The sequence below is a fragment of the Canis lupus genome, chromosome 38, assembly GCF_003254725.2.
Source record: "Canis lupus dingo isolate Sandy chromosome 38, ASM325472v2, whole genome shotgun sequence".
NCBI lineage: Eukaryota > Metazoa > Chordata > Mammalia > Carnivora > Canidae > Canis > Canis lupus.
Genome location: NC_064280.1, coordinates 1,320,550 through 1,345,583, shown reverse-complemented (window position 1 = coordinate 1,345,583; position 25,034 = coordinate 1,320,550). Strand labels below are relative to the sequence as shown.

General features: G+C 50.5%; 1 protein-coding gene across 23 annotated transcripts in view; it reads left to right on the top strand.

The window, feature by feature from the left end:
* PLEKHA6 (pleckstrin homology domain containing A6) overlaps positions 1 to 25,034 on the top strand; it is a 140,651-nt gene that overhangs the window by 74,155 nt on the left and 41,462 nt on the right. For 8 of the 23 annotated variants that reach the window (XM_049106883.1, XM_025421179.3, XM_025421173.3 and 5 more), the window contains 2 exons: positions 22,300 to 22,380; positions 23,082 to 23,196. In XM_049106883.1, coding sequence (XP_048962840.1) covers positions 22,300 to 22,380; positions 23,082 to 23,196 — 196 coding nt within the window. The other 15 variants (XM_049106887.1, XM_049106890.1, XM_049106888.1 and 12 more) reach the window with 8 other exon arrangements.

Genomic DNA, 25,034 nt, shown 5'->3' with positions numbered 1-25,034 from the left:
AGGACAGCTGCCTTTCCTGGGCCATCTCTAGGTCAGATAAGGTCTGAACTCCTAAAATCTAAGTCCACAGGTGTCCATGGTACTCCTGTGCGGTGAGGAGCCTGCTGCCAGTGGACTCTGCTCTGGTAAGGGAGTGGCTGTGCTGTGCTGTGCCCTTCACAAGGAATATACCCATTAGGAAGGGTGGTAGGTTCGTTGCCATAGAACCAAAGAACATCTGCTCCAGCCAACTAGAGAACAGATGGGAAATAATTATTCTTAAAGGGACCTTTAGCTCATGGAATTGGTGCCGGGAAGTAGTTTATCTGAAGAAGACCTGAGGGGCAGATCAGACCCCTTGGCCTGAGAGCACTGTGAGGCTCTTAGGCAGCAAAGGACCCACATGTGCTCTGGGAAGTGTAGGAAAAAGAAGACAAATTTTTTTTTTCCTCCCCCGAATAATGGCTGTCCTCTGAGAACATGTCTCAAAGCTGAGTCAGCTTGTTGGCCCAGAGCTCCCTGACTCCCTTTGTCAGCAGTGGTCACCTGCCATCTTCCTTAGGGATCTTAACTCCCCACTGTGGTTACTGGCTCCCTCCTAAATATCTTTGGAGCTTTTCTAAGCTGAGTAGTAGTAAGCCTTCCTGTTTTCTCTGACCCTTACTCTCATCCTTGCCCTCTCTGATGACCTGATCTCCAGGCTGGCCTGGTTTTCTGCTACCCTTGGGCAAGGTTCCCAATCTCTTTCCTTCTTCTTTGCTTACCTTCCTTTTCTCCTCATACCAACCAAATGCACAGACTTAATGAGACGTTGGGTCCTCCAGAAGTCATCTTGTCCTTCTTTCTGCTATTAATCAGGACTTCAGAGTACATGCCACTGAAGCTACTCAAAGAAGCTTAACCCCCCAAAGAGGATTTTATTGTAAGGGTCAGAGAAATGGCTGAGTCACGTGAACAAATAGAACCAAGAAGATGAGTGCCACAAGTACAATGTTGTTTTGCTCCCCTCCCTATGCTGACTTCAGTCTTTCCTCTCACTGCAGAGAGGCTGCTCAGTTTCATGGTCAGTCTACAGGGTACGAAAGATGGCCTCCAGCACCTCCCTGGTGTACAGGTCCCCTGGAGAAGGACTGATCTCTTTTCTCTCTCAGTCCAGTTCCCATTCCCGGGGAGAAATGCGTTGAGACCAGGTAGCAGCTACCTGTGTAATGAAGAGTAGTGTTAAGTTTAGGAACACAGCTGTTAGCACTGTAACCATGTGGGTATTGGGGTGGGGGCAATTTCTAGAAAGGATGTGTACTTTCTGGTACACGTTAACCCTTCTTGGGTCTCCAAGCCTCGAAGAGTTTTGCTTGAAGACTTCACACACCCCTGACCTCCCTTGTTCAGCTCTTTTCCTGCCTGATCATGGAGACTGGTAGGTACCTAGTCGGTAGCTAGCACCATGACTGAAGGAACCCAGGGCATAGCTGTGGTGTCACTACCATTCCCTGTAAGTGGAAAAGGCATAGAACCTGAACCTCGAAGGCCATTCAGGCCCCCACCTTACCCATAGGTAGAATTCTATCCTTTTAGTAAAGTCCTTTATAAAAGATTTTATTTTTCCATCAGACACTAGGATGTCAACATCAAAAAGCCTCACATTTGGAAAGCCCATTACTGTTTCTAAATTCAGTTATTCATAATGTAATTGAATCCATTGTCCTTCATTCCATGTTGGGCTCATGAGGAAGACCAATGCCCACCATCTTGTTTAGGTTAGGATTGAATCAGTGCCTATGAAATCATCCTCTTGCATGAGACAACGGGAATTTGGGCCAGGGTATAGGGGATTTGGAACCATTTCTGGCTGGCTGCTGCCTTTTATCCAAATGAACCTCAGAGAAGTGACAGATTGTACGGGGGTCAAATTATATACTCTTTTCATGTCGCTACACCCCTTTTCCTTCATGGCTTCCTCTGCTAAACCTCTCCCTTCCATCTGCTGTAATGACAGACCTGGAGCAGAAGTCCTGGGGTTGGAAGGCACAGGGGGGAGGCAGGCCCCACTTGGCTGTGCTCTGTGAGGGGCATGTGGGAGGGGAGGGGGAAAACTGAGTACTTCCCTCTGATCTTGCCTGACTCCCTGGAGCCTGGGAGGTGGGGGTGTCTCCTCGTGCAACAGAGGGAGGGCCCACAGGGGCCCAGGGGCTGGGCTATTTCTGTAACACGGAACACATCTGCAGCCAGCCACAGAGAAGGTCAAACTCTGGGCGCAGGGCTGGAATGCAAGGGGCCAGGCGGTGGGGAGGGCTATGGTTTCACCCCTTCTGGCAGCTTGGAGGGCCCCTGCAAAGCCCTTTGGGGAAGGTGGAGCTGGTGGGGCAGGGAGGGACTTGGTCCTTGGTGCTGATGGTGCGACGCATTGGAGGGGGGTTGGGGCATGGTGCAAAACCCAGATACCTATTGCACAGAGGCGGGGAGGAATTTAACTCCAAGGTGTGGGGGCACTAGTTCACGCTCTCTGCCGTGAAAAAACTCAGGTCAGGCAAAGCATGGTTTGAAGGGAAAGTGAAATAGTGCTGAGGCAAAGGCAGTAAGGCTCAGGCAAGCACAGGTGAGTGAGTGTGTGCAGTGCTCAGAGATGGGGACAGGTGTGGGGGTGAGTTTACTGTGAGCTGTGCAGTTCAGTCCCAGGCCCCTGCCAAGATAATTTGTATTTGTAGTCTTTTTCTTAATGAGGACCCCTCAGGGGTACCTGGGTGTCTAGGTCAGTTAAGTGTCTGCCTTTGGCTCAGGTCATGATTCTGGGGTCCTGGGATCAAGCCCCTGCTCAGCAAAGAGTCTGTTCTCCCTCTCCCTCTGCGTTCTCTCTCTCTCTCTCTCTCTCAAATAAATAAATACATGAATAAATCTTTAGAAAAAATGAAGACCCCCCTCAAATTGTATAAGCTTTAGGCCCCACAAGAGCTCGCTCTGCCCCAGCATCCCCATGCATTGAAACACTCACCTGCTCTCATTCCCTTGCTGCCACTTCGTGCAGCCCCGCCCTCTAGACGTACTCCTCCTGGTGTCTCCCGTGCCTCACCCTCATTTCCACGCAAGCCTGTCTGTGCTCTGGGGCTTCTCGAGTATCTGTTTATAGTTAGGAAATTGCCCTGTTCCAGCTCTGCATTTGTGACAGAAGGACCATCCTTGACCAAACCTAGCTACTGCTTGACCTTTGACCACCCTGCTGTTGGCCTGCCTCTTTTTAGCACCTTCAATGAATAATCTGTTGGTCTATGTTCCTTCCAGTGCTGTGGGGCTTCCCTAGCTGAACCCAAACCTCTGTGATGGGGATAGGGCTCCCGATGGGAAAGTAGTCCAAGAGATATGCTCTGTCAGAGAACCTGAAATCCTCATGTCTCTGTGGCCTCTTTTGTCCCTCTCATTCACTTTCAGGGCGAGGCAATTCCCTGTCTCCTGTCCAGTGGGCCCCAAGGGGCAAGTACTTGCCCACATTGTACCACTGAGTGGGTGCAGTGCAAGCTCTAGAACTTGGGTCCTCTCAATTAACTCCTGCCCAGTGACATTATCCCTGGAACTGACTTGCTTTTCAACTTCCAAGTATGATATGACACAGGGAAAAAAGAAATATCCATCTCCCAGTTCAAAGTATGCCAGGAGCAGGTCTCCCTCCCATTTGAGATTCTTAGGTGTTGATTTTTCTGACTCCTAAGGATAGGAGGACAGGCGACCCCTGCAGATGATCACTTGGTTTGAGGTGCCTAGTGACTTACAGGCATTACAAACTAGATTTAGGAATTGCTAAATGCCATCCTGATGAATAATTTCTCTAAGAGCAATTATTTGGCCTCCATTCTTATGTATCCGAGTGCTAAGGGGCTTTACAGTCAAAATTAGGCCATTGCTTCCCATAAATGAACAGTCCAAGACAGAGGCACAGATAAGAATGATTACTGAACATTTACTGAACATTTTAGTAGGTGCCAGTGCCTCTCTTAACTCTCTACTTGTATAATCTCATGTAATCCTGTGATGAGCCTATGAGGTAGATGCGTATGTCATCCCTTTTTTCACGGATGGGGGAATGAAAGCACAGAGAGGTTGAGCCCCTCAATGGAGGTTGAGAGATTGAGCCCAGAGCCTCTTAGTAACTGGTAGAGCCAGGATTGGAACTGGGGCAGTCTGACTCCAGAGCCAAAAATCTCAGGACCAATGCAGATTCAACTCAGTAAAAATAAACTAAAGGATTAGTTTGTAGGATGATGCATGAGAAGGGAATTTCAAGTTGCACAATTGACATGAAGTGGGAAGGGAGCCAGCTTTGGATGGCGTCCTGAGCTGTAATCCCTCCTCTCCTGCTTCCTCAACCCATAGCTCCAGGCCACTTACTTGACCTCTCAGGTCCTCCTCTGCAGGCGGGACCACAGTACCTACCTCGGGGAAGGGAAGCAGAGAATCTGCTTGGGTAGGTGTTACAATTTCCTTTTCTTTTCTGTGCCAGTTGTCAAGTCTTCCTGGGGAGGGCGAGGAGTGGATTTGGGAACTCAAAACTAATCCTTGTTTCGGGAGGAAAGTGTCCAGCCCATTCTCCAATACCCAGTCTTTCGGACGAGACTTGCTGCCAACCCCGTTTCCTACTGTTCCTTCCTGGGACTGCCTGGAATAAGAGCCAGAGAGGTTAGAGAGAGAGGGGCGTGGGCTTCATGCAGCTCTCAGGCAGCTGTTATCCTCTGGCCCTTCCTTCTGCAACATCTTCTTTTTTCTTCTTCTTTTTAAAAACAAGGATATTCTCTTGCATAACCCCAGTGCAAATAAACAAATTTAAAGACCTTAACATTGGTGCAGTGCTAGTACCTAATATACTGTCCGTATTTAAATGCTACCAGTTGTCCTAAGAAAGTCATTAGAATCCGATCTAGGACCGTATCTCTGTACTCCACTTTAACCTACAGTTCCTCAGCTTTTTATTTGTTTGTTTGTTATTCATGCCTTGAGGTTTTTTTCAAGTGTGCAAGATCCCTCCTAGCCCTGTCTGGGCCTCATCCTGTCTTCCCAGCAACCTCCCATGCCCTCTAGCCTCACCTGGAGCAGTGCTGACTAAGGACAGGGATGGGAGGGGATCTCTGGGTGGCTCAGTGGTTTAGTGCCTGCCTTTGGCCAGGGCGCGATCCTGGGGTCCCGGAATCGAGTCCCGCGTCGGGCTCCCGGCATGGAGCCTGCTTCTCCCTCTGCCTGTGTCTCTGCCTCTCTCTCTCTCTCTCTCTCTCTCTCTCTCTCTCTCTGTCTATCATAAATAAAAAATGAATCTTTAAAAAAAAGAAAAAAAGGACAGGGATGGGAGTATCCTCGTAGGTCAAGCATTTAACGGTGCCCAAAATAATTATCAAGAGCAATATTTTTTTAAAAAATCAAAATTAGTGCCACAATTTCATAAAGAACAAAATATCAACAGTTTAAAGACAAGATCAATAGCAGTGCCACTCTAAGCCATACCGGAGCCTCAGACAACAGGGAAATTCAGTAATACGGATCTGTTTTTTACTGAAAATACGTCATTTGTCATGGCTTTTTCTCTTGCGTAGTCCATGAATAAGATATTATCAGTCTTGATTACTGAGTTTTTGGCTGCCCCTTGCATTTTGTGCCCTCCTTGCCCTGCAGAGTAGGTTTTCCCTTCCCATCACCCTGTCCTCAGAACAAGGGGGAAAGAGAGAGAGGTGGGTCTCCCAGCCAGCCACTGTTCTCATGTCCCGGCCAGAGTGGCGGGGGAGGGAGGGTGGGGCACAGAGAGAGGAGGAGGGAGAGGAGGGGTACAGAAGCCTGGAGCCCAGCCGGGTCGCTGGCCTGGAGCCCTCTAACAGCTTCCAGCTGCTTCCACACCCACCAGACTTCCTGCCTTGGGAGTGGTATTTGGTTGTCCTCCTCCCCCTTCTCATCAAATGTGTGATCTAAGTAGATCCTTGGATCCTCTCATCTCTAACAGTCTCTTCTCTCTTAACGCTGCATGGTGCCCCTTAGTGGTTCCTCTTCTGACCCTATATCTGTCCCTATTTTCATCCATCCTGGGAGCCCATTACAGGTCTGTAACTCAACACTGTCCAAGAGCATGCACCTGGGCCAGGGTGAGTACTGGGACATTGGTCCATGTTCCACACTCTGGGAGCTGCGCCAGGGTGGAGGGACTCAGGCGTGGTGTCAGCCCCACTGCGGACAGGTCTTGTGGCAACAGGAAAGAGCTGCGGACCGAGGTTAAAAGACCCCACCAGCGTCTAGCCTTCCCTGCCATATGACAGGTGGGTTAACTTAGCCAGGACTCTTTACCTCCTTGAACTTTAGGGTTTTTGTTAAAATGGGAGGTGGTAATATTTTTCTGTCTACCTCATGAAACCATAAAAGAACTAAATGAGATAACAATGAGAATCGTAAAGGGTTATACTTAATATTTTCCCTCTGTCATAAAATAAATAATCCTTATTTTTATAAAGACCGTATTCAAATCTGCCCTTTCTTTCTTTCTTTCTTTCTTTCTTTCTTTCTTTCTTTCTTTCTTTCTTTCTTTCTTTCTTTTCTTTTCTTTCTTTTCTTTCTTTGCATTCTTTTTTTCTTTTCCACGTTATTGGGCCTAACTCCATGAGAGGTGTGCAGGCTGATTGAGGGTTCATGCCCCTCCTAATCTTGAACCAGCATTTCTGTGAGACTAAAGCAGATCACTAGCAAAGCTGGAACCCCCGCCTACCCCCACACACACTTGCCCACATTCCATCACAATGTAAAACAGAGTGCGTAGGACCCAGGAGTAGTGATGAGTTGTTTTGTTTTGTTCTAATATTTCAAATGAAAGTTTCTCCACTTGTTGAGGTATAATTAGCTCAAAATAAACTGCATCATACATTTAAAAGATGAAATTTGATGTGTTTTATGAAACGACAAGCACAATAAAGATAATACGCTTGTGTGCATCACTCGCTGATTTCTTCCTGCCTCTTTGAAATCCTTCCATCTACCCCACCTCCGCAAACCTCTGATCTGCTGTCACTTCAGATTCATTCCCATTTTTAAACTTCATATAATGGAATCATACAGTATACATTGTTTTATTTGAGGGGTCTGGCTTCTTTCACTCAACATAATTATTCTGAGATGCATCTATGCTGTTGGGTATATCAATAATTCATTTCTTTCTGTCGCCAAGTCCTATCCCATCGTATGGATGTAACACATATGTTGTAGTCCCCTGTTCATGGATATTCAGGGCTTTTTGCAGTTTAGGGCTCTTACAAACAAGCTGCCATGAACATTTGTGAACAATCTTTGTGTGGACATACACTTTCATTTCTTTCGAGTAAATACCTAGGAATCAATGGATTGTGTGATAACTATACGTTTAATTTTTTTAAGAAACTGCCAAACTTTTCCAAAGTGGATGTACCATTAGCATTCTCATCAGCAGTGAATGTGTTTCAGTTTACCTAAATTCTTATCAAACACTTGGTATGATTTGTCTTATTTTAGCTATTCTAGTGGGTGTGTGTAGTGTTATTTCATTGTGGATTCAATTTGCATTTCCCTAATGACTAATGATGTTGAGTGTCTTTTCATGGACTTTTCATGGACCACATGGTGGGATGTGTGTTTAAATCTCTTGCCCGTATTTTTTTTTTTTTATTGTGTTGTTTGCCATCCTAATATTTAGTTGTAAAAGTTCTTCATATATTCTTTTTAATATTTTTAAATATTTTAAATATCTTTTTAAATATTTTATTTATTTATTCATTCATGAGAGAGAGAGAGAGAGGTAGAGACACAGGCAGAGGGAGAAGCAGGCTCCATGCAGGGAGCCCGATGTGGGACTCGATCCTGGGACTCCAGAATCACACCCTGCGTTGAAGGCAGGCACTCAACCGCTGAGCCACCCAGATGCTCCTATAATAAGTCTTGAAGCCAGAGAGTCTAAGACTTCTAACTTTCTACTTTTAAAAAAATATTTTACTTTTAAATAGTCCCTACAGCCAACATAGGGCTCAAACTCATAACCCTAAGATCAAGAGTCGCATACTTAGCGACTGAGCTAGCCAGGCGCCCCTAACTTTGTATTTCTTTTTGAAAGTTTTTTAGTTATTATAGGTCCCTTGCATTTCTATATGAATTTCAGAATCAGCTTGTCAATGTTTACAAAGAACTTATAAGATTATGTAGATTCAACGCAATAGAAAAATACAAAAATATAGGGAGAATCAATATCCTAGCAATATGGAGTCTTCTGATCCATGCAAACATTATATATCTCCTGTTACTTATATTTTATTTAATTTCTCTCAGCATTGTTTTATAACTTTTTGTATATAGATCTTGAACATCTTTTGTCGAATGTATTAATAGTTCATATTTTTAATTCTATTGTAACTAATGTTTTTAAAATTTTGATTTCCATTGTTTGCGGCTACTGTATAGAGGTACAACTGATCTTTCTAAATTGACTTCATAGGGCAGCCCCAGTGGCGCAGCGGTTTAGCACCGCCTGCAGCCTGGGGTGTGATCCTGGAGACCTAGGATCGAGTCCCATGTCGGGCTGCCTGCACGGAGCCTGCTTCTCTCTCTCTGCCTGTGTCTCTGCCTCTCTTTCGCTCTCTCTGAATAAATAAATAAATAAATAAATCTTAAAAATAAAAATAAATTGACTTCGTATATGGAACCCCTCCCCACTTCTAAAAACTCAGTTTAACAGAACAGGAGCCTGGAAACACTGAGGTGCTAGCCATTTACATATGATAAGCACTTAAAGAAGCATGTAACAACATCAGCATCTTTCCCTGTTTTAGGTCAATTAGTCATTCCATTACAGCCAGACCTGGCCTTAAAAGGGTGTGCGAGGAGGGGGCACTGTGGTGAATCTGACCTTCCGCAGTGCTCTCCTAGATTGCTGGGGGTATTCTTAAGGTCAGAGGAAGTGGGAATGCAGCACAGCCCCTTTAAGAGACTAGGGCCAACTAGCCATCAGGCTGCTGGGAGATAAGATAAGGCCCTAGGGCTGGTGTAAGCCAGGGTCCAGAGCCACAGTGGCTGGGCTACTGATAGACAAACAGGAACCAGGGGTGATAAGGAGGAGGTGCCAGCTACTAGACCTAGGCTGGCAAGGGGTGGAGCAGCCAGCTTACCCACTGGGGCCTAAAAGGCGAAGGGGATATTAATGGTGGGTGTGCAGGGGGCGGGCACTTGCATTCTCCTGTATCCTATATATTTACGATCATGTTTTTAAAACCCTAATAGGCCGTATTCAAAGGACTGACATGTAGTAAATGTTCAATAAATATGTTTGTTGAGTTCTTGATGTCCTCTCTACTGATATCTTTATGCTCTAGTAAGATGCTCTGATAAGCTTCATAAAGTTTTGAGATTACCTGGTTTCTTGCTCAAACTAGAAAGACCCTGGCAAGGACTTATTCTGAAGAGCCTGGAGCTGCTCATTTGCACATATCTACATAGATTTGCATGTGTCCTACATGTAGGTACTTTTATGCTGGATTTAGATTTCCCCAAATCAGAAGCCTATTTTTAAAGGAATAAAGAGGAGATTTATCTCTACTTATTCCTGCCCACCTTTCATCTGCATCCTCTAAAGATGCAAAAAAACAAAAACAAAACACACACACAACAGAACACAGTTTCTGCACCTCAGACATATAAAGAAGACCACCTGTGGCTGGCATTGTTTATGTAGATACAAACAACCCTTTGCCTGTCAAGGTGTTTCATTTCTTGGTTTCTATTCAACTCCTGGTTCCACTCTCCAAACTCCTGAGTGAGGCCGGGAATTACGAAGGCAAAGAAACCCTGTAGCTAGACAGCCAGGGGCTGAAATGCCTAGAAGCCTTCAAGGATTGTTCACTGTACCCCGGCAGAGAAGCTGGAGGTGCGTGCATCCACCTGAAACCACCTTCCCACCGCTTCCCGTCCCAGGGCGAGGGATGCCTTGGACTACCTTTGTCTGTTCTCCTTCCTCCAGGAATAAATAAAAATATCGTCCCTTCCCCCAATCCTGGCTCCTCCATTGGCCTGCCAGGCAAATATTTCATAATGTGGGCTCATCCAATTGGGCACCATGCCAGAGCCGAGCGCCTCAGGTTGCGGGTGTGCTCCAATCAGGCGGGGCAAGCCTGGGTGGGACTAGAGGGCTCTCGCTCCCCACATGGGAGGCCGGCATTACTCAGGTGGGTGCCTCAAGCTGGAGTTGCCACTTGCCTGGGGCTGGGAAGAGGGGACAGCGCTGTCCATCAGCCAGCTTGAGCCAACCCAGCACTGAAGGGGTTAAGGCCAGTCGGCCTGTGTGGCTGTTAATGATTGCTACCCACCAGGGACCTGGTAAGCATTAAAGGAAACCTTTTCCCTATTCCTGAGTGTGAAAGGAGTCAGGGCAAGAGCAAGCAGAGGGGACGGCTAAGGCGAAGAGCCAGCGAGTGAGTGGTTATCTGTCCGCTGACTGTCTGGGAGGCTCTGGAACAGGTAAGGGGACACTAGGTACACCCACTCCATCAGGTAAAGCGGGCTTTTGTTACAACTGGATACAAATCCTCAGCTAGGGGCCAGATTTCGTATCGTGCTATTAGAAGGAAGTGCTGAGGGCGGTGGTAGTCCAAGAGGGCGAGCCACTTGGCACAGAAGCTGGAGATACTAAGCATTGTCTGTCCTGGTGCCGAGACAATGGTTTCCTGTGGCCACCCTGCACACAGAGCTGGAGCGGCTGCTCTTCCTCCCTCTCTGAGCCATTGTCTCCAGAGAGGGGCTCAGGAGCCCTGGGCAGAAGTGCCGTGGGCTTCTGGCAGGCTGATTTCTGGGGACTGGCAGGAGGGGAGGCAGAGGGGGCCCAGCCAAAGAGGCCGGGATAGCTGTGGCTCGCCTTCCATCCTTTTTACTCAGCATCAGGTGTGGAGAGGCGGAAGGCAGGGATGGGAGGTGGTGCAGAGAGTTGGCAATGGGGGTGGGGTGGGGTGGGTGGCTCTTAAGTCATTAAGAAGACAGAGTTTGTCATTTGGGAGCCAGACAAATCCAGAAAAAGAACACCAGTCTTTCGGGTTCAGGTGTCTCTTGTTGCCTTTCTCTCAACTTCCTATTCAGGTCGATCCTTCTCTCAGTTTCCAAAACGTGTGTTCTTTGACCCAGGCACCTCCTCCTGACAAGGGCACAGGGAGTGTGGACCAGAGCTCCTGGGTTTTGCTGGAGGGGTTAGATGGACTTTTTTCAGCTGAGGGTGGTGTGTGTATGTGCGCGTGCGCGCGTGTGCACGTGTGTGTATACACTCACACATGCACATATGACAAAAAATGAAAGCCTGATCTGTCTCCAATGCAGAAATGTTGCCTTTACCCCCACTTAGCCAGGAGCGCTTTCTGTCCCCGGCCTCTTTCTTGGGATGAAAAAGGTTTGCGGACATAATGATGATGTTAGGTGGCCCTGGAGGGGTTTGTTGGGTAGGAACAGAGCACTCCCTGTGCCCGTCTTGAAGGCAGATTTGAGAGATAAGGCTAACCCAACCCCCTGGCGGCTTTCTGCTGGTCACTGCCTCTGGCTGGGCTGCCTAGAGGCAAACAGAAACCAGGCACAATAAGAGGGAGGGGCCAGGCCTGGGACCCAGAAGGGCAAGAGCAAAAGCAGCCAAGTTTCTGGGCATGTGAGCCAAGAAAGGGGGGAAGTAGGAATGGGAGGAGTGGGGCCACTTGTGTTCTGTCCTGTACTGAAAGAGTAAGCCATACATGGGTCTGGGCCACCTTCCATGCTCATGTTCCCAAGGGGAGACACACAGAGGAACTGGCATTCCCAGGCAAGGAGGGCTTCCTGGGCATGCAACCTGCACAGTCACCCCACAAGCTCCGAAGAGCTTGGTTTAATGCTCTGCTGTTGCCATCCTGACATTCATAATTTTTGAACAAGGGGCTGTACATTTTTATTTTGTTCCAGGCCAGGTGAATTATGTAGGCTGTGCTATCCCCAGGCCCAGCCAGAAGTTGCAACAGCAGCATAGTTGCTCACATGCTCCAACAGGTGTAGGCAGACTCACCTGTTACTCAGGTGTCACTTACCAAGACGGCTCCTGTCCTGGCCAGGACCAGCACAGCATCCTTCTCGCTCCCCTTCTCTCCACTCCCCTCTCCAAACCATTCTGTTTTTCCTTGTTGCAGCTTCCGGCCTAGTCTTCCTTCAGGGCTATTGCCTGGCAGGGGAACAAGGGTGGGGACAGCAGTGTCCCTGACCTGAATCCTTCCTTCCTGTCTCCCTCTTCCCTTTCCTCTGCAGGCCTTACCTGGGCCCTGGGCTGGGGTCTAGGCCTAGGAGTGCCTCTGCGATCTTCCTCCCTTCTCTCAGCCTGGGTGATTGATGAAGGCACTCTGGCACCTGCTTCATGTGCTGTTTGCTTGGGAACAGATTGTTGCCCTGCGATCACCACAGGCTCCAGGTCTGGGTGCTGGGCTGGGGGGCGAGGAGGTGCAGGTAGAGGGGAAGGCAGACTCCCACGCCCACCCGCAGTCCTTGGCGGCAGCCCCTCCAGCTTTTCTCCACGTGACTGCTCTTCCTTGCTCTAGACTAGAGGACCCTGCAGACCCTGCAGACAACCTCGTTCCTCATCTTCCCTCTGGCCTCTGCCAGGAGTTGGCCAGTCCACGAAGGAAAAGGAAGGCAGGGGAGGAACAGTTTGCCACCTCTCTTCTCCCCATCAGCTGGTGCTGCGGTGTAACCTTCTCCCAAGGCTCCACAAGCCTGCCCCCAACAGGGCTGTCAGTAAGAACATTCTCAAACCTTGAAGTGGAGTCTTGATGCTTATGATTTAAAATTGATGGGTTATCCAAATTAATTTTGGTGGGACTTTGAAATGTATCATTTGATTTAAAATGTTTAACTTTGTTGTTGGCGGCTGCTGATTTCCCTTTATTTTTGGTTTAGCTGAGGACTAGAAGGGTGTCTGTATCCCCTGAGGACCCTGAGGACCCCTGAGCACATATCAGTGGGTAGATGGACAAACTGGTTTGGAAGTAAATGTTTCAGGCAGTCAAAAAATAGCCCCACACTGTCCAGTGACTGTTACACAGTGGCAGAGTGCACTGTCACTGTCCTGCCCAGGGTGGTTGCCCCAGCGACTAGACTGTCCAGCCACACAGTGAGATGGGGCTAGCATGACTGAGGAACTGAAATTTTAATTTTATTTCATTTTCATGACTTAAAATGTAGATAGCCACCTAGGACTCGCGGCTCCTGAGTTAGATGGCACGGCTTTGGAATAACACTCTTAAGTGATTTCCTTTATTTTATTAATAATTATAACATCAGCTATTTGCTGAGCAGCTATTATGTGCTGAGCATTTTCCTCTGTGCCTTATGTTTGTGATCTTGTTTAACCCAACCACTCTAGTATCACTCCATGTTCCAGAGGGCGAAACTAAGACCCAGAAAGGTAAAGTGATCAGTACTGGCCAGCCACAGAGACTCTGAACTCTGACACCACTGCTCTCAGCCTTTTCCTTAAGGCTATTGCACACTCTGTCCATTCTTTGTCTCCTCACTTTCCTTCCCTGGGATGGCAGGGCAATTGGCTACAGTTGTCGTTGATCCACAGAGTTGGGGGGAGGTGGGATGGGGAAGACAGCAATGGCTTTCCCCAGGGACAGCCGTTTTCTGGCTGGTTCCAGGGGTGGCCTGTGTTCCCAACTCCCTTTGGATCCTCCCTACAGCAGCCAGCAATCTGAGGAGATTCCTCTGCCCTCAGAGCCTTGGCAAACTCCCCAAGTACATGGCAAGTTCCAGACTCCTCGCTCCTGGTTGAAGGAGGTGTTGAGAATTTCCCATAATCCATCTGTGTCTCACATGCCCATTACTCCCAGTCTAGGAGAGATGAGCAGCTGAGACCTCCCTGGAGGGCAGGCACAGACACGGTTCCCCCCACACCCCAGAGCAGGTGAGGGGCAATACTAACACTAGAGTTCTGCTGTCATCCCACCTGCCTTTGCCCCCTTGCTCATGTGACTTCCTGAGGTGGGGCGCTCCTTCCCCCAGAAGCGGTTGTCCCGGCTCCTGCTCTTCTGTTCCCATTGATTTATTGCTCTCCTCTTCCCCAGACAAAGCCCCTGCTTCATAGACTCTTATCAGAGTCGGCTGGCCAGTTGGGAGGGGCCGCAGAGCAGATGGAACCTGCCTTCACATCCCCCAGCAAGAGAGATTTGAAGCTGAGCCCTCCTGCCTCTCACTCACAATTCAATATCCCAAAGCAGAACGGCACCTGTGCTCCCACCACTGTGGCGGGACCCTGGGCCTGCCTCTGCTACTGCTTCCCCAAACAGCCCTTCTGCTCTTTTTTTTTTTTTAATTTTTATTTATTTATGATAGGCACCCAGTGAGAGAGAGAGAGAGGCAGAGACACAGGGAGAGGGAGAAGCAGGCTCCATGCAGGGGGCCCGACGTGGGATTCGATCCCGGGTCTCCAGGATCGCACCCTGGGCCAAAGGCAGGCGCTAAACCACTGCGCCACCCAGGGATCCCCCCACCCCTTCTGCTCTTAATGGTGCACGAGGTGCTGGCCGGGGTAGGGCAACAGGGAAGGCCCAGGCGGTGCACAGTGTGTATGTGGCTGCCCTTCCGGAGCTCTGTGCCTAGGCAGGTGCTGTCAGACTAACGTGTATGGGTGCCCCCACTCCACGTCACACACAGTCCCCACAGGGTTATGAGTGAGAGAGTCTGTGGTTTCCATCCCTGTGTTTTTGCAGCCAGCCAGGTGGAGCTGGCTGTCTACCTTCTGAATCATGAAGCTCTCTCCCTCTTCTTTCTTAGAGACCAGGAACTCAGGTGGGACAAATAGCAGGAACTTTGTCTTCTCTCTCCTGTCGCTATACTTGGGGCAACGGACCTCAGTTACCCTGACTCTAAAATGGGTCTTGCCTTCCTCCCAGTGTGAGGACCAGACTACGTGAGCTTAATGTTTTCCCTTTGTTCCATTCCCCTTTGTTCATCTGTGTTGTTCACTATGTAAGGCATACTTAGGGCCATTGTTTCATTGTTAAAACAAGGTAGCTGAGGTGCCAAACAACTTGACCCTTGCAAATTGCCGCATTGGCAACCGAGAAGGCATTTGTAGCTTTTGAGGGTGTGGAAGGAGGGCCGTCAGCCTGGTTGCATTGCTGTCTGAGCACTTACTTTGTGAAATTCTTTCCCTTGGGGTGGGCTGGGCTGGGCTGGGCTGGGACTGCTCTCGGTGGGACACCAGAACCAAGTCTGCTGAGCTAGGAATGAAGAAAGCTGGTTCCAGTGACCTTGCAGAGGCCTGGAAGCAGACAGCTGGGCCGCCTCAGCTTCTGAAGGGTAGGGGTGTGGGATTCAGCTCAGAGCTGGGGGAAGGGGTAATTAATTATCGCCCTGTCCCTTTACCTCTTGGGACCCTTGCTGACTGCTGGGAGCAGGACACTTGGAGGCCGAGAGGAGAGCTTGGTGCCTTCCCCCTGCTCCCATCTAGCTTAGCTGGGGCCACTCAGGAAGTAGAGAGGAAGTAAAGATGGAGTCAGAACATTAGTGCTTCCTTCATTTCCTTCCCAGAATCACAGTTCTGCACATTTGGAAGAGCTGTCGGTGCTCTGGCAGTTAATGCATGGCCATCCCAGGAAAGATATTTCAGCAATTCTTCATCCACCAGAAAGGAGACAAGCCTGGCCTCCCAGAGGGCCCAGTGGTACCCCGATCTCCATGGGGGAGAGGGTGGGCAGGAGGCCGCTTGAGAGGCTTGACAGAGCAGCTCTTTACCAACAAAAAGGAAGAATCTCAACATGTTAATAATGGGCATGGCTATGCCGAGTATCCGTCCTGCTTATCTTCAATTTTCAGAAGGCAAGTGGAATCCCACAAATTGAAATAGTGTGAAGATAAGATTATCCAAGCTGGGGTACAAGATCGGCACAGAGTCCCCGTGAGGTTCCCAAGTGATATTCACCACCGCCCGCTCAGCTCCACACACATACACGTGCCCGCACGCGCGCGCACACACACACACACACACGGTGAACTGTGACCCAGACTAAAGAGTACACACGAGTACTACCCTTACCCTGCTGTTCGAGGCTACTTTCCAGGCCCAGGGCAAGGACTGGCAGGTGATACGAAGAGAGACCAGAGGACACAGTGGGGAAGGGAGGAAACTGGGCTCTGGTGCCCTGATTCGCCATCTCCATCCCTTGGCTACTGAGCCAGCTCGTCTGCTTTCTGAGTGAGGTAGGGGCCAAGCTCTGGTAGATGTCCCCCCAGCACCCCGTAACTGGCCATACTAGGTAAGGAAAATGACTTTGGGCTCTTTGGGGGTGGGGATGGGGGTTGTGAAGATAGGCAGAGTTAAGCAGGAAAGAGGGTAGCACAAGTCTTCCCGCCTGGACACTCAGCCCCATGGCCTAGCATTGTAGGACATCCCAAGCTTGCCTGGGGGAGAACACCCTGTTCTTGGCATTTTGGAAATTACCGTGGCATGGGAGGGGGAGGGTGCAAGGGCAGAGAGGAGAGGAGAGAAGCAGCACGGATGTACGGCTGGCAGCCGGGTCTCCAGAGCTGCCATGACTGGCATTTTGGCCCTGCGGGCAGCACGTGGAAAGCCACCGGGTGGAGGGGCTCCTTCTCCCCTGCAGACACCCAGAAGTGCCAGCAGGGCCTGACCGCTTTTGGCCTCTGCTCTGTGGCAGCAATCGGCAGGAGGACAGAGGGACTTTGGGGGGGAGAAGCTGGCTGGGGTGCTGTATTTTTCTCTAGGAATGACGGGGAGAGCTTCGGGATTCAGGCGCACCAGCACTGTGGGAAAACCAGGCCGAGCTGGTTTTGATTGGAACAGAATGCTGGAGCAGATAAAGCTCCTTGAAGGGGGAGGTGGGGAGCAGGAGCCAAGCCTCTCCCTACTTTCCCCACCTCTGTCAGCAGCAGCGGTCCTCTCTGGAGGACACATAGTCTTGCTTGGAATTTGCTAGCTGGGGGAAAGAAGGAAGTGGGAGGGATGAGCCACAGGCAGCCCTCCTTCCCACTGGCCCCGTGTCCTTTCCCCACCAAGTGAGCTGTGATGCCAGAAGCCAAAGTGCTCTCAGGATAGGGAAGCCTTGCCAGGGCTAATTCTCTGTCAGCAGATTCTCAGGAGCTATGGAAATGAAGCATCTCGGCGGAGGGCAGATAATCAGGAGGCGCCCAGAGGGCAGGAGGAGTGGAGTGTATTTTCCTAGTTGTTCAGTGTCTATCGCGGTGGAGCTCCAGGTGTCCAGCCTGGGTGTGCAAACACGCATGCCCTGCGAGGGGTCATGAAGACTCGGGCTGAATTTGCTGCTTTTGTGTCTTGTTTTGTTTCACATTTGCTGCTTTTGACTGCGTAGTGCCAGGTAGCCCTCCAGGTACATGCTGATTCTTGGGGAGGATGTTTGGAGACAGATCACTACTTGGTTATCTCTGTGGTGAGGCTGTCACTAGGACCTAAAGGCGACTGTATCTGGAAGTAGGAAAGCCTTGACTAGATACAGAGAGGGATGCTTGCAAAGTGGGTAGGATTGGCCTCTGTTCTTTGTAATTGATTGGCATTGGCACTTCTGGAATGCCGGCCCCCTTCCGCCCCGCATGCACAACCCCTGCCCCATATGTGGCCTTCTTAGGTGTGTTTTCCATTTTCTAGCTCCGGCACCTGGCATATGTCTTGATTTCTTTTTTTTTAAGCAAAATAGTCATAGCCATTATCTCTTATGCATGAAATATTTCACATTTTGAAAGTTCACAGCTATTATTTCATAGAATTAGAAGGTACCTCAATCTTTGAGAAAATGAAGAACCAAAGAAGTCACGTCACACTGCTAATTCATGGTGGGTCTTCGACTGAAAGCCTGGTTTTGCCAAATTCTCCCTTCACTGATGGCACTGCCATTGAGGCCACCTTCTTAGATACAGCAGATATGGTGACCACCTAGTGGGTGACCCAGCAGGCTGTCCCTGCTTCCGCACAAAATCTCCTCTACTGCTTGAGATGCTCCCCCTTTACGGGTGAATTCAGGAGGTCCACCTGGAGATGAGTTTGTAACCATTTGTCCCTGAGAAATGGAGACCTTGACATTCCACCCCCCACCCCCGGAAAAGGAAAGAAGGGTGAAGAAAACTTGTTACCTAGCCTTGTTTTCCTTTTTAACTGGTAAATTCCTCCTGACGTCTCACCTAAAACGAAAGCCTGTCAATTCTGTGCAGTTTAGTGGTGAAAGAAAAGAACCCCAGCTGGGCATCCTGCCTGCCTGAACCCTGAGGGCTTCTGAGCGCTCACCAAGCAGGGGGAGCCCCCAGCCTTCATCCCTCCTGCGTGCACGGATTTCACTGAGCATGGGAGGGGTAATTTAACTTACAACTTAAGCAAAGCCTGTGGGAGGCCCCTGAGCTCAGCTGGAAAAGAAAGGGGGTATTTTTGCCTTCTAGAGGAAGAAAACTCATTTTCCCAGTGCACCCCCACCCCCTCCTCCTGTGCATATGAGCTTAATTTTCTTCCTCTCCTAATGAAGATGGATCAAAGCCAAGCTATATATTCAAGAGGGAGCCAGGCAGGGGAGCTGAGTGAGGGGGCGAGGGGGCAGAAACAGAGCTTCTCTCGCGGAGAGGAAGTAATTAATTTTAAGAGAAGACACAGATAGAGAAGCTCTTGGTAATAGAGCGTCGAACTCCAAATGCAGGTGGCTAAAACGAAGTCAGAGCCTGGTGAGCTTCTTTGTTTGTTCATTCACTCCTTGATTCAACAAATATTTGTTAGGCACCTCTTGTGCACAGGCGGAGACCTCAGGGTGGCATCAGCCCTGGGCATGAGCCCAATGCCCATAACCATAGCGGGGCTTGGGTAATCGGACGGAGAATGGGAGAGGTAGGGTCTGGCAACTGAAGCCTCTTGTCACCATGTGCAAAAATACCACAGAAAGGTTGAACGCGGTGACCGTCTGGGTTTAGGATTCGCTACTTAAGTAGCAGCAGCTGTTGACGCCAGCTCCATCCAAGCAGCTGGGCTCCTCAGGGTCCGGTAGCCATGTGGTCCATTCGCTTCTCCATTCACCGATTGCTCTGTTCTCTGGCTGAGTTCTGACCTCAATCCAAGAAATTAGATTAGCCCTTCCCTTTCGGTGTCTGTTGTGACATCATGACAGGCTACGATGACAACAGGCTGCCTGGTGCTGCTGTAAAGAACCATGTGGGCCAGGAAGGATCCTGTCACCTGAAGACAGAAATGGAACGAGACGGAAAGCCAGAGGGGCTGACATTTGATTTCAAAACAGCACATCCTGGCAGCAGAAGGTCACGGCGGGTCCGGAGCCTCCTTGGCTGGAAGCCTTTGTAAGAGATGGATTGCAGACTGAACTTGCCTGGAGGCAGAGGGCGGGAGACACGGTGACCTTCAGAAGGCCCCACGCCACAGGGGCCCCTTTCCCCAGGAAAGGGGGAGACCTGACTGTCTTCCGCCACGGGGGGTTCAGGGAACGGCGCCGCGATGCAGACCTCCTGGGCCCCGAGCGGGTCTGACGGCGGCTGGGACTTATCAGATGGCATCTGGGAAGATTTTCAGAAGTAGACACACGGTGCCCCTCTGACCCTGTCTGATGCCCTCTTCATCACAAGCTTCGGGGGGAAGCTTTCCTTTCCGTTCACCAGAGCCAAGAAGCCGGGTCCTTGCCACCAGCTCGGGTTCCACGGCGCCCACGCCCGTGTGCACCACACGCCCCGCAGGCGCTGCGTCTTCAGGGAGCGGCGGGGGACGCCGCACAGAGGCCCAGAGGCCCGCTCGCTGCGCCCTGTCTGCACAGAAGTCTGGGCAAGCTCAGAGGAGCGTAGAAAGTTCACCCCAGCTTCCAGGCAGCGGCGGCAGCAGCGACGACACGGCATGCACCGGGAGCCTCCTCTAAGCCCTGTGCCCACAGGAGCAGAAGGGGCTCCGAGAGGCCCGTGTTCCGGGCTGCGGGGCCAGGGGGCAGGGAGTCCGCCTTCCTGCGGGTCGGGCTGGCTGGGCGTCCGCGTGCCCGTGGGAATGCGGCCCCAGCCTGCTCTGCCCGCCCAGCTACTCTGTGTCCTCGGCTCAGTGAGGTCGGGCTACCTGGAAGGTGTACACCTGCTCCGCGCACGCCCGCCTCTCCATTTCAGCATTTTCTCCTCGGGGACCTGAACCGGGAGGATTTCATCCTTGCTCACTTATTCTGCCTCCAGCACTCAGACGGCAGCACTGGCGCTGGATGCTAGGAAGCCACAGGCCCTCCCCAGGACACCTGGGCACCCCCCCCCACCACCTGGGGAGATCCCCCCCCACCGGCACCAGAGCCAGGAGGAGGGGGATCCAGCAGTGCCCGCCTCACGCCCTGAGCTGGGGCACCCAGACCGGAGGAGGACTTACTTCTCGGAGGGATGGTAGGAGCAGGGTGGCTGGCAGGTCCTCTGAGGCTGCCGAACAGGGAACAGAGCTGCCAAAAGGATGTTGAAGTTTCGGGCTGATCGTCGGGTCAGGTAGGGATTTCTTCAGCGGACTGTGAGCGGCATTCAGCGAGCAGGTGGGGGGCAGCTCGTTGGGCTGGGGGCTTCGGAGTGAGGGCCCTGCCGGGCCTGACCTGGAGAAGGGAGAAGAGTTAGGTCAATGGCTGCTGCATTGCAGTGCTTGTGAAGGGGAAGCTATTTTGAAATTGGTAGTGCCGGGATGGAGAGAGGACGTCATTTGTAGGGGTTGCTGGGTAGGAGAGTCTGGGGCAGGGAAGAATTCGCTGTACCTTGAGAGACCTGTGCCGGCTGACAGCAGATTGTGTGTGTGCCTCTGTGTGTGTGTGTCTGTCTGTCTGTCTATACCAGTGCCTGTGGGGAAGGTTCCAGCAGTTAGCACAGGAACATGTAGAGCAGAAGGGGACTCGGGGGGTGGACGTGGGAGGTGGGGAGCAGGCGCTCTGTGCCACCGGGAAAAGCAGAGATGTTGGCACCTTGAGCACCTTATTTTCACAGACTGCTCACCCCCAGCAAGGGGGAGAGCCAGGGATGGGGAGGACTGGAAACAGCTACCATTTCTTGCAAAGATGCCCTGCAGTTAAGTTAAAGAGAGCATCCCTGTCAGAGGGAGGAGGAAATAAAGTTTGGGAAGTGGGGAGTAGGTTAGCAACGTGCTGGAGGTAGAGCCCAGGCCTGGAGGCTCGCTTTCCTTGGCGGCAGCTGGTGTGCCACCTGCCAAGCAACCCTGGCTGTTCGTTGTAGGAGAGCTCAAGTGGCCTGGTGTTAGGACCCCCGAGCTTGGCGTGGCCTCAGCAGGCTCTGTCCAGGCGCCTGCCTCTAAGGGTGGATTCAGCCTGCTGTGGGCTCTCCCTGTCTCTGGAGAGAGATGTGTAAAGAGGACCTTAAAACCCATCCAGCCCCTCCACTGGCTGGATGCTGGAATCCTACAACACACTTGCCAAGTGGTCACCTGCTTGCAGAATCCATCTCAAATGGCTGCCATTTGTGGCTTAGACCCACGGCACCAGCCCCCGTCCTAGTTCTATCTACTACCCTTCCTCCCCTATCTCCCCCCAAAGCCACCGGGAAACTAGCCTGACATTCAGCCAGCCAGAGAGCCACAGCAGGACTTCCCAAAGGCACATCCATGACTCTGCTCCGCATCTGCCTCTGCACAGACCCTGCTTCCTGGCAGGCTGTCCTCCCGGCACCCACCCCACTCCCAGGCCACAGCATCCCTTAATTAGATCTGACTGTTGAGCCGGCACTAACCTCAGTGCCCAACAGGCCCTGAGGTCTCAGCTACATTCCAGCCCCTTAGACGCAGAAAGCCTGGACTCGGAATAAGAATGGGGCCCCAGCCCAGGCTCGGGGATGGAGTTTCTGGATCTCTGGTTTTCCTTAAAGAAAGAGATGCTACGTAAAATAGAAGGAGTCCAAGGTCACAAGAGAATTCTTTCAGCAAATAATGAGTGAGCAGTTTTTATGTGGAGCACTGGCAGGAGCTGTCCCTGGAGAGAACCTGCCACACAGGAAGTCTTGGCTGCTGGAGGCACCCACCCCCACCCACTCATGCGCACTGTCACCACTGAAGGGGTTAAGTGGGGCTTATTTCCATTCTCTATCTGCAGTTAGCACGGACTAGTGAAAGGTGTCTTTCCAACCCCCCACCAACCGCAGCAGCTTTTTTACAGCCCAGCCCTCCGGCCTGCCTCTCCTGGATGGCAGAGGAACCGAGGGACCATGTTCTACGGGGTCACCCCTCCCCGCCACTGCCCAGGGCCTGCCTACCCTTTGCCTTGTACCTCTTGGAGAAGGAAGAGGATCTTTATCACAACTTCTGTCTGTTCTTTGCCTCCACAGCCACAATGAAAGACGGAACACATTTCTACACCCAGTGACTGGCCAGGTCCCAGAAGAAAACAAAAAATTTAACCTAAAAACGTATGTCTGCCCCTGTGAGCTGCTTGACCTTTCCACCCTTCGCTGCCTACTCCACCCCCCTCCTCCCACTTTGCAGCTGGGAAAGGAAGGGACCTGATGGAGAGCAGAGGGACTTAGGGTCTCTAACCCCAGTCCTGAGAAATGGAAGCTCCTGAGGGTCATCTAGCTCCATTGCCTCACCTACTTTTCCTAGTATCTCCCACATCTCAGGCTGGTGCCTCCCACAGGTTGCGCTGGGAAGACAGACAGGTCTGAGATGGGCCCATCACCCAGGGGCCTTTGAAGGAAGTGCTGAGGGAAGCTGATAGAGCCCTGAGAGCCAAATGAGAATTCCTCTCACTGTGTATTTTGGCTCAGTGAATGAAAGGGGAAAAAAAAGATAATTAAATGACTCCCATAGTCCACTGAGCCATTGTAGCTTTTCAGCTAGAAGGAAAAGGAGTTCCAGAGTCCTGAGGTCTAGTTTTTTTTTTTTTTTTTTAATTTACAAGAAAGAAAGGAAAATGTCCAAGATTACCGGCATGTGGTTACAGAAGAGTGGTGGGAACAGCTGAGGTGATGTCTTGATAGCACTTAGGGGATCTAATTTTGTGCTGATGCTGGAACAGTGGGTGGCAGGGTGGGGAATGCGGATGGGGCCTTTCTGTTCTTTCTGGATTTTGACTAGTCTCTTTCTTCTCTTTTGGTCAACCTGAAATCAGATCGGCCTTGGACATGTCCAATAAAGCAGGTGGAAAACGCCCGGCTATCACCAACAGTGACGTATCCAACCTCAACATGGTGTCCGAGGTCCCCTCAGAGCGTCCCGGTGTCCGGGTGAGTCTGGCCCCCAAGGCAAGCTGGTGGGCAGGAATTCTAGGAAACCTACGAACCTGTCCAGCTGTTTCCATAGGCTCTAAAGAGCAGGTGAGGTGATACTAAAGGAGTGGAGAGTGGGAAGGGAAGATGACTCATATCAGAACTTTGTAGGACACCAATCTCTAGACCAGAGTTTCTCAACCTCAGCACTGTTATCATTTGGGGCCAGATGGTTCTTTGTGGTGTGGGACTGTCCTTTCACTGCAGGATGTCGAGCAGTGTCCTTGGCCTATACATGCCAGTAGCACCTGCCCCGTGACAACCAATGTCTCTAGACATTGTTAAATGCCTCTTGTGCGACAAAATTGCCCTGTCCCCTGCCCATTGAGAACCACCGATTTAGGGGAACAGCCAAAGAGGAATAATTCATGAAGGATATGACAATCAAGAACTCAGAAAGGAAGGAGAGCCTCAGGAGGAAGAAGTAATCCAGAAGAATGTGTAATCCAGAAGAAGAATGTGGCACAGATGTAGAATAAGATAAGGGCTGACTCTGTCCATGGAGTTTAACAATGGAAACTATGGGCAGCCCCAGTGGCCCAGCAGTTTAACGCCACCTTCAGCCAGGGGTGTGATCCTGGAGACCAGGGATCGAGTCTCTCATCGGGCTCCCTGCATGGAGCCTGCTTCTCCCTCTGCCTGTGTCTCTGCCTCTCTCTCTTTGTGTCTCTCACAAATAAATAAATTAAATCTTTAAAAACAAAACAAAACAATGGAGACCGTGACAAGCGGTAGGATGAGGGCAGAAGGCAGCTGGAGAGAGCTAAAGGAGAGATGGGAGGGGAGATGGAGAGCCGATGAGGAGTAGGAGGAACTAGTCTTCTAAGGAACCAGACGGTAAGTGGTGGTGTAGTCATACAACGAAGTGCTCTCCCAAAATTAAATTGGACTGGAGGATAAATCTTGAAAATGTAATGTTGAGTAAGAAGCAGGTTGCAGAATATGAAGACCGTGATATCATTTATGTGAAATGTCCTACATGAAAGCCATATGACAGATGTACATGCTCGCAGTACAAGCATGTAACCATGGACAAGGCAGACTAGTTCTGGGTCACCAGTAGCCTCTAGGAAGGAAGGAAGGTAATGAGATTGAGGAGTGGCTCAGAGGGAGTTTCAGCTCTATTTGTCATGTTTTATTAAGGGGAGGAAACCCAACATGTAGTGTTAATTTATTCTCTACTTTTCTGAAATATTTGAAATATTGAAAAATCTATATTTGTAAAAAAAAAAAAAACTTGACTGTTAGGGGGAATGAGGGGCAGGAGTTAAAAGCTAGAAGATATGCAACATGGCAGGAAGTCTTCTTGGCCCATTTTGTTTTGTCTCAAGATGTGCGATTAGGAAGGGGAGTGGCCCAGCAGATAGGTTCAGGAGGAAGGGGACAGCCGTGAGTCTCATTTCCGTGGAGACAGAAGTCAGATGCAGAGGTGCTATTAGCCTGCATAGGGAAGAGGCACTTCTGAGCTGCATAAAAAAGGTACGTGAAGCTAGGAGCTGCGGGTCTAGGAAGTTAAAGACATTCCCATCTGATATCCTCAACTGCTACAGGGAAGTAGGAGGTAGGGTTTTCTGCAGAGAGGAGTGGGATGGATGGAGAGGCATTGGAGCTTGGGAATATGCCCGAGGTTTGGAGAACAGGAACAGAGGTTGACAAGGGGCATATGAAATAATGTGTGATAATGTCAAGGGATCATCTGAGGTCATAGTCTTGACTCTGGGTGGCTACAGACTACAGATGTGTATGGTTTTCTGCCAGCGCCGCTCCCAGCCTGGCTATGAAAGCAGGAAAGGCAG